Source organism: Dipodomys spectabilis, unplaced genomic scaffold, assembly GCF_019054845.1.
Source record: "Dipodomys spectabilis isolate Male_0828 unplaced genomic scaffold, ASM1905484v1 ptg000081l, whole genome shotgun sequence".
In the NCBI taxonomy this organism is placed as follows: domain Eukaryota; kingdom Metazoa; phylum Chordata; class Mammalia; order Rodentia; family Heteromyidae; genus Dipodomys; species Dipodomys spectabilis.
In genome coordinates, this window is record NW_024870758.1 from 23,630,054 (window position 1) to 23,645,583 (window position 15,530).

The 15,530-nt window shown below is 39.3% G+C and overlaps 1 protein-coding gene across 5 annotated transcripts in view; it reads left to right on the plus strand.

The window, feature by feature from the left end:
• Tanc1 (tetratricopeptide repeat, ankyrin repeat and coiled-coil containing 1) overlaps positions 1–15,530 on the plus strand; it is a 229,185-nt gene that overhangs the window by 75,505 nt on the left and 138,150 nt on the right. For 3 of the 5 annotated variants that reach the window (XM_042683392.1, XM_042683390.1, XM_042683393.1), the window contains one exon: positions 11,836–11,913. In XM_042683392.1, coding sequence (XP_042539326.1) covers positions 11,853–11,913 — 61 coding nt within the window. In that variant the 5' untranslated portion in view covers positions 11,836–11,852. Of the gene's footprint in view, positions 1–11,832; positions 11,914–15,530 lie in introns of all 5 variants that reach the window. The other 2 variants (XM_042683389.1, XM_042683391.1) reach the window with 1 other exon arrangement.

Genomic DNA, 15,530 nt, shown 5'->3' on the forward strand with positions numbered 1-15,530 from the left:
TCGCTGTTGCATTGCTTCCTCACCCTTGGTCCTTTCTCTCACCGTTTTGTTGTTCCCAGTCCTTTCCTTGATTTAGATAAATGTATATACAATACTCAAGATATCAAAATGAAATATAGTGACAACAGGGGATAAACCATAGGAGGGGAAAAACACCAAAGATTTGTAGTTCTTTTTTAACCAAAGAGGATAAGTGATTGTTAGGAATAGGAAAACATTGACCTTGTGTCAGAAAGGTCTCTGCCTGAAATGATCCTCCTCATTGGCAGTCATTAGCACCCAGAGGGCGAGAAGACTCAGGATTTTACTCATTTAGCATGTAGCGCTATGGTATGTCACAACACCGTAGTCAAAAAAGCTGATTCATTGAATGCTTGGCAGAACTTGACCGAGAGTGGACAGTAGGTATCTCAGTGGAGGCAGATTCATTTTCAGGCTAGTTTTGGATGCGCAAGTATATATGTGTCTGTGTGCATGCATGTGTGTGCACTTGTACATGTTCATCTAAGAGATAATCTCTTCATTTTTATTTAGAAGAGGTGTAGTATGGAGATTACATAACAGGCTGAAGCCAGGCTGCCTGAATGGACACCAAGGTTCTGGGCCTACATGAGCTGTGTTACTCTGTCTGGCTATGAAGAATGGAGATTGATAGTACCTTCCTCAGAGGATGGCTCTGAGGATTAAATGGCTACATGCACAGTTTGTGAGTGTTGTGGGCTGCACCCTAGAATCATGTGGGCAAGGCTGAAAAAACTTCACATGTTATTAAGAACTTCTGCCCTAATAAAATGTAGGTCCTGGAGAGGTTAAAACCTTATTCATCATCATTGCAAGTTACTAACAGAAGTGGAGGAGGGATTTTGATGTCTTTTATTCTGAGCATTCAGTGAAAGAGTCATCTGTCAGCTACCTAAGCAAGAGACTTTTTTGTAATGAATAGCTGCCTTTCACATGGCACTTTTGAAGTCATCTGACCCTTCACTTTGAGGCCAGATGCAGTACAATTTAAAATTTAAAATTTCTTTAGATTTATAAGACCAAACTTTATTCATCTGGCATTGATTGATTGAGGACCTTTTAATACTTTTTGAAAAGTGTCTTTAAGGTCTCCTCTTTTTTCATACTAAAAGCTTATCACTCATCCCAGACTCTCCTCTGAGGAGTGCATTATTCTATGATGATGGTTTGTCAGCATTGATTACTATAGTCTTGTGAACAAGAAATAAATTTTTGCCTTAAAACAATTGTAATGTATTTTTGGAAGAGATCTGGAATTAGACATTTTAGCAGGTTAGGGAGCAGTTTTCCCATTAGGTGAACATATAAAAGCAGAGATAATTTGCTTCAAGTCAGTTTGCACTAGGAATGTTTCCTACTTTATTCAGGCTGTTGTTACTCATCAAGGAGAGGTGGTCAGTGTAAATTTGGAATTACAGTTCTGATATATGACAGAAGGGGAAAACTCACCATGAGACCACATTAAGGAACTGTGATGTGTATTCAGACTCTATAGGGTTTCTTGGGCAGTTTTTGGACTCATGGCCACTGGGGCCTTGTGTTGATATTGAGGTTGTCCAGTCACTCTTTGGCTGGATCCTTAACTGCTATAGTTTTGAATTTATCCTTTCTTTGAGACTTGTATGGTGCCCTCTTCCCAGTCCAGACAGCACGTTGAAGGTAGCTGCTTAGTTACTGATCTTTGAAGTGAGACCTCGGTTCAAGTTCCAGCTTTACCATCGCTAAACCTTTGGGTCTTAACTATCATCTGGAATTATTCTACACTAAACACTGGAAAGAACCAGACTCTTTTCAAATTATTCATTCACTTGTTTTCTTAGAGACACCATTGCTTTTCTTTCTGTCCTGTCTTTCAAGGTACCACTGCCTTTCTGGTCAGCCTTGATTCCATGAACACTTCTCTGAGCTGTGAGCTTTGGGTTGTTGGTTGGTTCTCTCATCCTTTGATTGGTCTTGCACCTTTTCAACTGTCAAAGGTTTTGTACTTGCCTTTCTCTCCATCATAGGGCTTTTCTGAACCTTCACTATACCCTTTTATTAAAGAAAAAACGTGAGGTATAAATGTTGTTAGCCTCCTGACCAAGTTTGCCAACATTATTTTCATCCTCCTTGATCGTATATTTGACTTTCTCTTTTATTGTTTGGCATGGAGTAGGTTCTTGGGACTATGTAGAGTGAAAAAAATAAAACTGTAATGGCTAGTGCAATATGGCAATAGACTGAAGGAGGACCCAGCATGACCTGTCTGTTCATATTCTTGAAATCTACGTAGCTTTCTTTCTTTCCTGCTCATGGGTATAGGGAGTTAGAGAGTATCATTTTTTGGCCTTTTTCTTTACAGAAGGTGAGAAAAGTTTGATAATTTATGTAGGATTTTTTTTTTGGCTTGCTCCATGGAAGAGGGTTTCTAATTTCTGCTACCCACCATGGGAAAGAGGAATTCCTGTTTCTGTGACTTGCCTTGGGGAAGGAAGGGAAGCAGGAAAAGGAAGGCAGAGGTCTGAGAGGCTTTGCTTCCGAGGCCTTCCAATCTCCTTTAGTTCAAAGCGCATGCCAAACCTAGGGTATGTTTTTCTGAATCCCAATTAATTCCTCAACCGAAAAGTCAGACTGTAACCCATTTCTCCCACTCAGTAGCCCCAGAGAACTAAGGCAATTTCTTTTATTGCTCAGAGTTTTGCATATTAAATGAAGACATTGCATTTACTTTAATTCGTTAAAGAATGACAGTCTGGTTGAGGTACAACAACCATTTCTTCTGATATTTATAAATGGATTAAAATTGTTATTCCATAGCCATGCATTGATGCTGAAAATTGAGAATATGCTGGGTTAGAGTGGAGGATATCAGGTAGGGTATGGCCATCCAAATTCTCCCAACTTGGAGGAAGAAGCAAGCCACCTATAATCCTAGCTACTCAACAGGCAGCAATTGGGAGGATTGAGTTCAAGGCCAGCAAAAAGATCAATAGGCATGATTGTGTTTGTCATCCCCGAGTTGCAATTGTGAACAGGAAGATTTTGGTCCAGGCTGGCCCAGGCAAAAACTGAGAGCCTCTCTCAAAAATAACCGCTATATACATAAGACAGTATGTTGGAAAGGATCTGTACAACTTCGGGGGGGGGGGGTTGGGGAGGGGGGAAGAGGGAGGGAGGAAGTAGGAGAAAATTGAGGAAAGGGGTAATAAGGTTGACAAGAAATGTACTCATTACCCTACTTTATGTAACTGAAACCCCTCTATACATCACCTTGACAATTAAAAAAATAACCAGAGCAGCTAGGTACTGGTAGCTAATACCTGTAATCTTACTTAGTCAGGAAACTAGGACCTGGAGAAATATGGCTCAAATATAACACTGGTAGAAAAGTCCACAAAGCTCCATCAACAATTTACCAGGAAAAAACCAGGCTGATGGTGTAGCTCATAAGCCCAGGCAAGTGGGTAAACACATGAATAGAACAAAATGGGTTGAAGGCATGATTCAAGTGGTAGAGTATTGTTTATTAGCAAGCTCGAGGACCTAAGTTCAAAAAGTAGAACCAAACTAGCTAACTAAATGATAAGAAGATTTGTAATGGAAAAATGATTCTGGGTGGGTTTTGAAGAGACTTGCTTCCTCTAATAGATGTAAATATCTATGTAAAATACTTGTATAATATTACAGGTACTGTGTCCTACTAAGGTGGAAAGATAAGACTTAGGGAGCATTCAAGTGAAGGAATGGAAGCCACCCTGTGGGTGAGCAGAGGCTTTCTGTAAGATGAGTTGTCAGATTAGAAAAAAAGGTATCTTTTACTGTGGCCTGAGAGTCTTTATGGAAGGGGTACTTTTTTCCCTGGGAATGACTGGTCTCAGAGGCAGGATAATTGTTTCCAGAAATGCTGCACTTGGTTTTTTATTTCCCCTTTTGAGCTCATACTGGTTTGAGGGAGAATGACTTAAATTTGGAATCTTTTTGTTGTAAGACAAACCTGACTGGAGAAGAAAGGAACAATAGAGCTGGAGACTTCGTTTCTACCATAGGTTTCAATAAAGAAGATGGAGTGGTTGGACCTTGTGGTGTGGATTATAAATTATAACTTACTGCTGCCATATTTTCTAGCTGTGCAAGTTAAGGAAAACAATAAGTCATTTCTTTATTTGTGGCTATTGCTTTCTGACTGCTGTAACTCCTTTCTGTATGATGCCTCTTGATTCTGAAGAAGTCCTTCTTCTTTCCAGTCTTATTTTGAAGACCAGTTCTGTTATTTCTAGGCTTTTTCAGCTATAGGAGGTAAGGGGAAAAAAGGACAGATTCTGGAATTTCAAGAATGCATTGAGTGCATTGAGGTTGGTTCTTGCTGGCCCCCCACCCCCTTTTCTGGGATCTCTCAGGGAGGGTTTAAGACACAGCTCTTGCTTTCAGAATGGCTTCTGTAAGACAGTTTCCCATGAATTTCCAGTCCCCAGCCAGGGTGCCACTGGCTTCATTTTACGGTGTCTATTCTACCTTGTTTTCTCTTACTCTATTCTATATTTTGTGAACTGCAGCAGATCTATTGCCACTACCCATTTCCTTTCTCATGGTAAACACTGAATGTTGTCAAAACAAAGAGAAATCCTGAAGGCTAACCTGCAGCTGACCAATGGGTTGTTACTTGCAAGAGTCAAGCTGGAGCTCATTACGTTAACTGAATTATACTGACTGAAGAAGACAAATAGAAAATGTTTTCTCTCAAATGCAGAATCTAGACCTTAAAAAATGAATGATAGGAGGTTGATATGGAGACTGGAGGGCAAAAGGAAAGGGTGTGGGTGTGTGAATATGATTGAAGCAATTCAAATACATGTATGGAAGTAGAATAATGAAACATGTTTAAAACTTTAAAAAAAAAAAGGAGTAGGGATAAGAAAAGAATTTTGGCAAATTTGATGAGAGTGCATAATGTCTATGTATGGAATATCACAATGAAACCCCTTAGTACAATTAATATATGTTAATAAAAAAGATAGGTATTAGCAAGGGTAAGGAAAGATTGGATCCTTTTGTTAGTGAGAGTGTCTAGTCATGTGGTTGCTACAGGAAGAAATATGGAGGTTTCTCAAATAATTAAAAAAAGAATTTACCATTATAAAAGCAAAACAACAAAATAGGCTTTTGCCTATGATACTAGATCTCCAGAATTGCAGTTTGAAGCCAGCCTGGGCAGAAAAGTCTGTGGGATGCCAATACCAAAATAACCAGCAAAAAGCTGGGCTCAAGGCATGTCTCAAGTGGTAGAGTGCCAGTTGTGAGCAGGAAACTTGAGTGATGCCCTGAGATCAAATCCCAGTATTGTCAACTCCCCCATGAAAAAAAACTACCAAAAACCCTACAGCTTTTTGAGCTCCTCACATTAGGATGTTTTTATTTTATCCTTCTTTGAATTAAAATATATTTCTTAATTTTTATGCGTGCCAGTTTCCACTGTTTTACTTCTAAGTATTAACACTCTGGTTCTATTTGTTATTTCACAAAGGCAACATCTTTAAGGGAGTATTACTTTCAGCTCAGATGGATGACTTGATGGGAGAAGCTCCTTAATTTGTCGTGTGCACAAAATCATGAGAGTTCAGGTATTGGGGCAACTGACCTGCAATTTTAGGCTAGTTAGGTGTAAATAAGAAGGGATAATATGAAATGCAGCATTTTCTTCCTCATATTTCACTGCTTGATATCATATTGGATTTAACTGAGTTTTCTTGCATTATTTGCCAATGGGAATATATAATCATGTTCTTTGTCCATTATAAACTGGTGTAGAGATGTTGGTGAAATAGCTCATCTGTGTTCAATGTAACCTGGTAATGTCAGTCAACAAATATATGGGCAGACTAGGAATGATGCTTCTGTTATCTATTAAGAATAAGCATAGTCCCTGCCTTCAACTCTAAGCTTCATGAAGAGAGACAGTATGGCACTATAGAAGAGGCCTGCTACACTTCTCTGCTTTCAAAAAAGTTATGGAACTGCTGTTGTCATTAAAGACAGATTTTTGTTTTGTTTTGAAACCATCTCATTGTTTTACCTGCATTGGTGTTGGTTATATTTTAGACGCTAATATAATACGCTGTACAAGATTCTAAAATACAGATAGTGTGCCTGTCCCTAAAGATTTGATGAGCTAAGTGACAATACCAGAGATAACTTTTGATGGTCTGTTATCTTCCAGAGATTTTTTTTAAGGGAAGAATCAATGGGAAACGTAGATATGGAATGATAGTAGAAAATAGGGAATTTAGGCAACTTGAGGGTATTGGTTTTTTCGTGGCCATGATTCATCTTTTCTTTTATATGAACATCCTAAGTTTTCTCTGTTAAGTTCAGCTGTAGTGACCTGGAGGTTGGCTTTTCCCCTAGTGTTGGACTCATAATATGGTACCTTATAACTGGCTCCTTGCCAGTTGTAACCCCTTCCCAGATTTAAACTGTAGGAGAGGTCACTTCTACACATCCTTCTCTGAAGCATAGGAATAAAGTAGTTTTCTACTTACCTTGCCTGAAAGTAGATCATTAGACCTTCATACCAGAGGATCTAATGCATCCTTGCTGGAAGGCCAGAATGCACCTGTATAAACAAGCTGGCTAAGAACTGCCCCCTCCCCCCCTCCACTTTACTATCATTATTAGGTCATAGTCTCTTTTGCTCAATTGTACTTCCATAAGATTTCCATTCTTTATCAAACCTTTGCATAAAATTAGTTTTCCTTGGATCATTAGTTTTTTGTTGCTGAGGCTCCTGAGTCACATGAGAGTGGTCATATGAACTGGTTATGGTTTTCTCTTGTAAACCTGTCTTTGTTACAGAGATGTCAGCCATGATGCTTGTAATGGCAGAGAAAAATACTCCCTGCGTACAACATTCTTCCTCAAATGAATATCATTTATTTTCTATGTTTTTCATAGGACTGTGTATTGAACCCAGGACCTCAAGCTTGCTGGGCAGGTGCTCTACCCCTGTACTGTACCCCAGCCCTCAAAGTGTATAAATTTATAACAGATGATCTCTGTATTTTGAAACATACATTCTATCTTAAAAAATGAGATTTCACTGTGTAACCTAAACTAGTGTTGAACTTGAGATCTTTCTACCTCAGTGTCTGAAATAGTAGGATAATAGATGTGTGTTACCATGCCTGGATTTGAAATATATGTGTTTTGTGTGTGTGTGTGTGGGGGGGGGGGTTAATTGGAGGTAAGAGTCTCATGGTCTTTCCTCCCAAGGCTGGCTTTGAATTGTGATTATAAAATCTGTTTCCTCTGAGTACCTAGGACTACAGGCATGAGTCACTGGTTCCTGGCTGAAAAATATGTACTTAAGAATGAGTCCAACTTTAAATTCATTCTACTTGCCATTGAAGCTAAGATTTTGTGAGGCAGTAGTTGAGGGATTGTTATTTAGCCAGTTTTATACTTATGTTTTTAGTCTATAGCTTGATACTTAACATAATAAAGGACAACCATTCTTAGCTTTATTCTGTGATCCTTGTCCCCAAGTACTTGCTCATAGTACTACATTCATAGTACTACAAGAACAATCCCATTTCTTTTTCAGTGTGTTGGGCTTTAATCAGTTGGTCTGAATCACTGCATACAGAAGTCTGGTTTAGATCATTTCTATTTGGTTCTTATTCATGACAGGTCTATGTTCACCCTCTCAGCAGGAGAATGACAGTAGCTGACATGGCTTCTGTAAAGGAAGTATTGCTGAAGCAGAGAGTGCACTTGGGGTGTGCCTTCTGACCTCACTCACAGGTCTGCTTCCTGGCATCATTGTCATTGAAGAATTTATGCTGTTCTCCTTTTGGTCTCAAACTGGGGTCAGAAACAGACTATTCTCTATGTCTTTAATGGATGAAACTTGCCAAAATGACTGGCTCCCTTTAACAGAGTTCATTAGGGCTTTTGTTTAAAGCCAGAACACTGGTTTATTAATTTATTCCCAGAATGGTATCTGACAGCAAGCCAAACAGTGTGTTAACTAAACCGGCATATGCTCTCTACGCTTGGCAGGCTAAGAAAGGAGCCAGATTATTAGGTGCTTCTTGGTGAAGACCCGTCAGAACAAGAGGAAGTAGTTATATTCACCAATGTTTAATAGCATCCAGTTCTGATAGTGCAAGCATCCATTTCCAGAACTGCAAATGGAGTTTGTGTGTTTCTAAGCTCATGGACACTGTCAAGTATTCCAGACTGTCTTCTTGGGCAGATGCAATGTTGTTTCTCTGTCCTATTATAGCAGCTCTTTTTTCCATCCCCCTCCAAAGGAGCACAATCTTCAGTATGAATATCACATTGTAGTTATAGATTTGGGACTACAGATGTTTGGGACTTACTGGTGACTTTGCATAGTGGCATTGGCTATTTGTTAACTTTAGAACTAAACTTACTAGGAAGTCTTACTTTTCTCCCTCTTATTTGTATGTGGTATGTCTTCATTCTAAGGTGGTGGTAGGATCCTTCTTTTTGCATTCAGGTATAACCAGTACAGTTTCTCCAGGTCACTGTTTTTTGAATAGCTTTTAGAATAAAATTTAAGCTTTCCCCTTGAGTTGCTATTTATGGATGAAAGCAGGCACTGGAAGAAAAAAATTACAGCAGATATTTGATAGCCTCTTTCTCTGAACTCAAGGCCACTGATGTGGAAGATGTGACTAACTTGAAAACAGCTGAGCTCCCTAACATAAGCAAAGTGCCTGGGATAAAGAACCAAAGTCAGTGTCACCATGTCCTTGCCCTGTGGCATGTGTGTTTTGAGTGAATGAGACAGTAGCCTACTGCAAATTGGTGAAGATTGGGTGATTAATCCCAGAAGCATCATAGATGTGATGAGGCCTGAGCTAGTTAGAAAGCCAAAGGATACGGGGTCTGGTGGAGCCACAGCCGTGTGTCCAAGGGGCCTTGGACAAGCTATAGCATGGCTCTATTGATATTTTTCTTTTAAAAGTGTGATAGCTGGGTGCCAGTGGTTCACACCTGTAATCCTAGCTACTCAGGAGGCTGAGATTTTTGAAGATCAGGGTTCAAAGCTAGCCGAGGCAGGGAAATCCATATGAGACTCTTGACAGGCCGCTGGAGGGCAGAGGCAGCTGAGAAAAGCCACTTCCTTATACACCACCTGTCCCAATTATATGTCACCTGTCCCAATTTTCCTCTCCTTTCAGGGGCACTAGCCCGAAACTGTTCAAACTCACAAAACAAGTTACATGCTAAAAGTGCCTGCTGACCTCGGCCATATAAACCCTGCTGCAACAGACACTGCGACTTCTCTGATTCCGACCAGGGAGTTCACCCAGGAGTGTACCCCAATAAACTTTCCTTCCTTTACCTTTACTTCCTGCATGTTCTTTCTTTGCCTAAAACCTTACAATTCTAATCTCCAGTTAGCCTCCAGAAAACTGGAAGTGGAGCCATGGATCAAAGTGATAGAGTGCTAGCCTTGAGCCAAGGGCTCAGCCCTTGAGTTCAAGCTCCAAGACCACCTCTACCACCAACAGAAAAGTGTGTATAGTCCAATAAATTTCAACCCTGAAAGGTTGGCTTCAAGAGGAAAATGTCTCTGCTATAAATACTGTACTTGCTTAATTCGTCCTATCTTTTTATTATTATTATTTTGGAGAAAGGGTCTATCTAGGTACTACTCTGCGCTGCCCTCACACTCCTATCCTCCTGCCTCAGCTCCCAGAGTGCCAGAATTATAGTGTGCTACTGGCTTGCCTCCCTGTTTTTTATACCATAGAATTTTCATTGTTTTATTTAAGCCTCTTAAGAGAAATTTGTTTTCATAGGTCTCCCATATGGAAGCAAACTGTGCCCTCTTCCAGATTCTATGTTATGTTGATTCTTTAATTGGTTCTTTAGGTGAAACTTTTTTTTTTTCCAACCAGAGCCCATTTATGTAGCATTTTTCTTCTTTCCCCCCTCCCCTCCCTCCCTCCCTCCCTCCCTTCCCTCCCTCGTCTTTCTCTCTCCTTTCTTTCATCCTTTTTCTTTCTTTTTGTTGGTTGTAGGGCTTGAACTCAGGATCTGGTTGCTGTCCCTGTACTTTCTCACTCAAGGCCAGGACTCTACCATTTTGAACCACCGATACACTTCCAGTTTTCTGGTGATTAATTGGAGATTAGAGTCTTACATCACAGCCTTTCGTACCTGGGTTGGATTTGAACCATGATCCCCAGACTCAGCCTCCTAAGTAGCTAGGATTACCAATGCCAGCTTATATAACATTTTCAAAACAGAATTGGGGCCATGCTTCTTTTGTGTATGAAGACTCGTTTGTAAGATTCTTTAAATGGAATAAGCAGTATGACTTTCTCCAAATTCTAGTTTCAATATTATCTTTCTTACATACCTCAGTTTTGTTTGCCCAAAGCCTTCATTGATCTGAGAGGAGAGGCCAGCAGCCAGCTAGCTGATAGAGCAGTGGAATAAATAGGAGGAAAGCAAACCCTTGCTGGGACTCTGCAGATTTTGAATCTTGACCCTGCTGTTAATTAGCTGAGTGACCCCTAGGCAAGTCAGACTCCTAGGGTCTCTGCTTTTATTTTTCTAATCGGGGAAACAAAAAGCTTGGAAAAATAAATACTGGCCTGTTACTGCAGGATACAAAAGGGTCACCCTGCTGCTTAAATTTGTGATTCTCTGAATGGTAGCCCAGGGAGGTTTCTCAGTGGGCCCCTCCAAACTTTCTGCTTTATTTTAAGGGTTGAGAGATGGTATTGGTTGTGCCACCCAGGACATTGGAAGCCTCCCATCTAAGTTCCTCTCTTTCTCCTTGTTTCTTTCTCCTCTTCCACCCCATATCTCTTTCCCCTTGCTTCTTTCTCTTCTGCCACCGCATGTATCCTTCCCCCTTGCTTCTTTCTCCTCCTCCACCCCATGTCTGTTCACCAGCAACCCACTTGCCTTCTATTTTTCTCTATTAATGCATCAACATAAGTGTATTGGGTTACACAACTCAGTAGGATTTGTTAGTGTTTGTGGTTTTCCAGCTGTCATGTGAGTTAGTGGGGGAACAGAGAGAAAGGACAGCAGCTTCATGATTAAATAATAGTGCTATTGTCTATTTCTTTTTGTAGGGATGGTTTCCTGTTTCATCTTAGGCATGGGCCATTGTGTTGTTTTTATAAGTCTCAAAATGCAGCTCATTCTTTCAAGGGATTCTGCAATAATGCCACAGGCTTGTTTTCACCTCCCTTTCCCACCCGAAAGTCATAACTATATATAGCACAAACATATAGGAGTATGTGCTGTTTAATAGGGTCTCCTGACATCAGGGTTAAAATATCTTCCCACTTTATTTATTTTGCAAATACTTGTAAGGTTTGTTATGTTCCCATAACCTTCCAAAATGTTTTCCTTGTGCTTATAAAATTAGTTGCACCTGTAAAACATTGCCTTTAACCACGTAGCTTCTTCTTAACCATTATCTTTTTTATTTCATGTTTTAATGTCTTCTTTTGATGAACTTGGGTTGGGAGACCATATTACAGTGCCAAATATGTTACAGTAATGGACCCAGGTTTAGCCTCAGAACCTTAATTAGATATGGAATGCTGAGAATGCACCATTGTGTTGTTTTGTAACTGTTATAACAAGACAGTGAACTTCTGATCACTTCATTAAAAGTTTATAAAGCATGTAGTTTCCCACTAGGGCTTATTCACAGTAAACTCAAAGTGCCTTTACATTATCCTGAAGAATCTGTTTGAACACAGTTTTCTCTTAGGTTAGTATGAAAGTAGTACATGAACATTTCCAACCTTTTTTCTTCTCTTCCCATTTTCTCTGTAGAGACAAGAGTGTTGAAAATGTTGAAGGCTGTGCTGAAGAAGAGCCGAGAGGGGGGAAAGGGAAGCAAGAAGGAAACAGGTATGTATGTGAGAAGAAATGGAGCAAGGGTGGCAGCAGTATTGGGCAAGCTGGCCCTGCTTGCTCCAGGCTAAGTGGATGTATTGTTTTGGGAGTGTGACATAGAATGTTAGAACTGACAACATCCTAGAGGACATGAGAAACCCAGTGTGTTTCTGTTTGAAAATTGAGTGTAGGTTATGAACAGAATCCTTCCCCAGAAGACTTTGAAGGTTCATAATTTTAACAGGTCATTCAGATCCAGAGGCAAAGTTAAAGACATGGAGGGATATCAGGTGTGTTCAAGAATTTGATTTCTCGAAAGCCCTTTCCCTTGTTTCACATGCAGTTGCAGTTTATATGTGTGACCAACTGCTGACTGACTGCTTCTCATGTTTTTGAGTATCAAATTTTACTCCTAACAGGTGCAGCCCTACTTAATGCCAGACTTCTAGTTTTCATTATGAGGAGAGCTGCTTGATTTGGTTTGGTTTCATTCCTGTCTGTAGTGTTCTGGTGCACATGGACCCCAACAGCATTACACTCCATGTGATAACCTCTTCCAGGATTATTCTGGTGACCACACAGTGTTATACTCCTGTTTCCTTTGCTAGGAAAACGATGTGTTGTCTATTTGTATTGCATGATAAGAATCTGCCAGTAGGAATCAACTCTGCTGAAATGATACATTGCACTCTATAAACTCAAATTAGCCATTGTTGCTGGAATGTAGATCCTTTTTTGTTTTGCATTACCATTAGTCAAATAATCCTTTGTTTTAATTTTGGTGAAAATATGCATAGGTACATTTATGACTGAACCATCACCAAATTATAATTTCCTTTTTAAAAATCCTGTAATTCTTGGTAGGAATATTGTTCTCATCTGTTGTTCTCATACTTTCTTTTCTGGAAGTTGGAGTTTTTTTTTTAATTTTAAAGGTGACACACAGAAGGGTTAATGTTATATAAATCAGGTAAAAGAACATTTCTTTATGGACAATGTCACTCCTTCCCTCGCTTTCTCCCAGTTTTTCCATCCCTCCTCACCCACAAGTTGTACAGCTCATTTTCAACATAGTACTAGTGCATACCACTGCTATATTTGTTCACCCTTTGTCCCTCCATGTCTCTGCCCCCCTTACCCCTACAAAGACAGGCAAATGAACAAACAAGACAAAAATAAAAACAGCAATAAAGGAAAAAACTCCTGTTTCCATTTTCTGAAATTCCTTTTGATATGTTCTCGTACTTTTATAAGAGACTTAAGTAGATATGTAAATGTTTTGGTTATTTGGAACCTAAACAAAATTTTTATTACTAATTGTCCTTAAACCAAGTCTTCAAAATGGCAAACTCACCTTGAAAGTAGAGTCTTTAAGATTGCCATTAAGTTTCCATTATGAGATTCTCATTAATACTGGGTAGGCAGATACAAAGAAGAAAATAATCTTGATCTGAACGATATGAACAGGAGACTATATAGCTCATAATCTTAGATAATGAACCCTTAGCTTCAAATAATTAATTGGAATTGTTACTATGGAGAAATTTTCATTCACATCATTTCTTTCCAAGGATACATTCATCCTTTGTTGCATCAAAGCCAAAATGTCTTTCTCATTAGTTTTCTGGAAGCTCTTTAATTTTTTTTTTCAGTTTTGGCTCATCAGACACTAATTCTAGGAACTTTGTTATTTGTTTCTTTAGAAGCTGTTGTAATTTTCAGCATAAAGTTAGAGCCTAAACTGTTTATTAGGCTGGAGAGGCCAAAAAACCATTGAGTTTTTTGCTCAGAGCCAGGGTCTTCAAGCCAAAACTCCCTATGCAGTGACAGTCTTTCAAAACAGATCTACCATTCTCTTTAACCAAGTCCAGGCTCATGGGAAATAAAAATATAAATGATCTTCAGCTCCTGAACTTTCAGGCAGACCAGACAGTGAACACAGTTTCAGTCTGGTTTTGAAACTTTTCCAGTTTCAGAGCATGTGACTAGGTTTGGTGTCCCGTGATTTTTTTGTTTCTAGTCATGGGGCCAGAACTCTGGGCTTGGGCGTTGTTCCTCAGCTCTTCAGCTCAAGGCTAGTGCTCTACCACTTGAGCCACAGTGCCACTTTGGCTTTTTCTGCTTATGTGGTGCTGAGGAATTGAACCCAGGGCCTCATGCATGCAAGGCACCTTCCCAGCCCCCATCTCTGTGATTTTTAAGGGCCTCTACTGCTTTCTCTGAATCCTGTCTTCATAATTCCCACACTATGGCCTTTTCACTAGCATGAACTATCGTGAAAAAGCAATGGGGACATTTCTCATGTGCCTATTCTTAACTAAAGCCTAGTTGTTTGGGGTTGGGAACAAAGCAGAGAGAATTTACATCTTGATGAAGTTATATCCTATTATGATTGGGGAAAATACTTGGAATTTGATTGTGTGTACGTTAAGTTCTGTGCCAAGTCTCATATAAGTAATTCATAGCTAAGTTTCTCTATAAATTAAAGCCTGCTTATCTACTGAGTCTGCTATGAACTTTGGGTAATAATTTCTCCTATAACATGGAAAATTTTTACTCTGCTGTTTCCAATTAAAACCAGTGTTCATTGCAAAGACAAAAGAAAATTTTATGTGCTTAAGTTCATAATCAAAGAAACTTAGGAAATATTTGTCTACAAAGTGTCAATTCAAGGGTTTGGTGTGGGGGTGCAATGTGTTCAATGTGATGAGGAAGGTACATGAGGAGGTTCATGGGAGGAGGAAGGTCCTGATCCAAGCTGGCCCTCAGCAAAAAGATCAAACCCTATTTGGAAAAATAACTACAGCAAAGAGGGGTTGGGACGTGTCTCAAGTGGTAGTGAACTTGCCTAATAGTCTTAAGGGCCCTGAGTTCAAATTCCATGATCACTTTTAAAAAATGAGCCTCTGAGCATATTCTTTTTAGATTGTCACTGGAAACATTTTACTAGACTCTTATGTAGAGCTTATTTTGAGAATTTAAGAAAATAGAATCAGAGTTAAATTTAGTATTCTTCAAAAGAAATCAAATACTTTTCCAGAGGTATTGAAAAATTATTTCCCCTAACTCCTGTTCCTAAAAGAATGTCACATGTATTTGTTATAAACTATTTGGTAAAATTTTAGCAGGTATTGAAATTCAAGATGACATATAGTAATATTTGAAATAGATAGGCAGTAAGATTTAAACTATTGAAATCTCTTGAGTAAACTCTGAAAACAGCAAAATTTTTCTCCTCCTCCTTTTTCTTTTCATGATTACACCTTTTTCCTTTGGAAATGTATGTAGATCTGGCAGAAGTTTTTTTTTCTCTTTTTTTTGGAAGCTATAGAGGCTATGGAAACATGTTGGAGGATGCAGTATTCAAAACTTAAAAATAAATTAGGGGGAAACATGTCCACCCAAGCCCTGTGGGAGTTAAACCAAGATAGGGAGAGAATCAGACAAAGGCATCTACTTTCCTTTTCTCCCCTTTTCTTATGCAGTGGCCTTGGCCTAAAACAAACACGGGAGGTGCTACCTTTATGTCAAAGCTCTCCCAAAAGGTGTACATCTTCTACCATGTGTTTCTCTATTTTAACTGACTTTTTCTATTAGAAAACTTTCATGTTACTCTTATTAAACTAATTTAA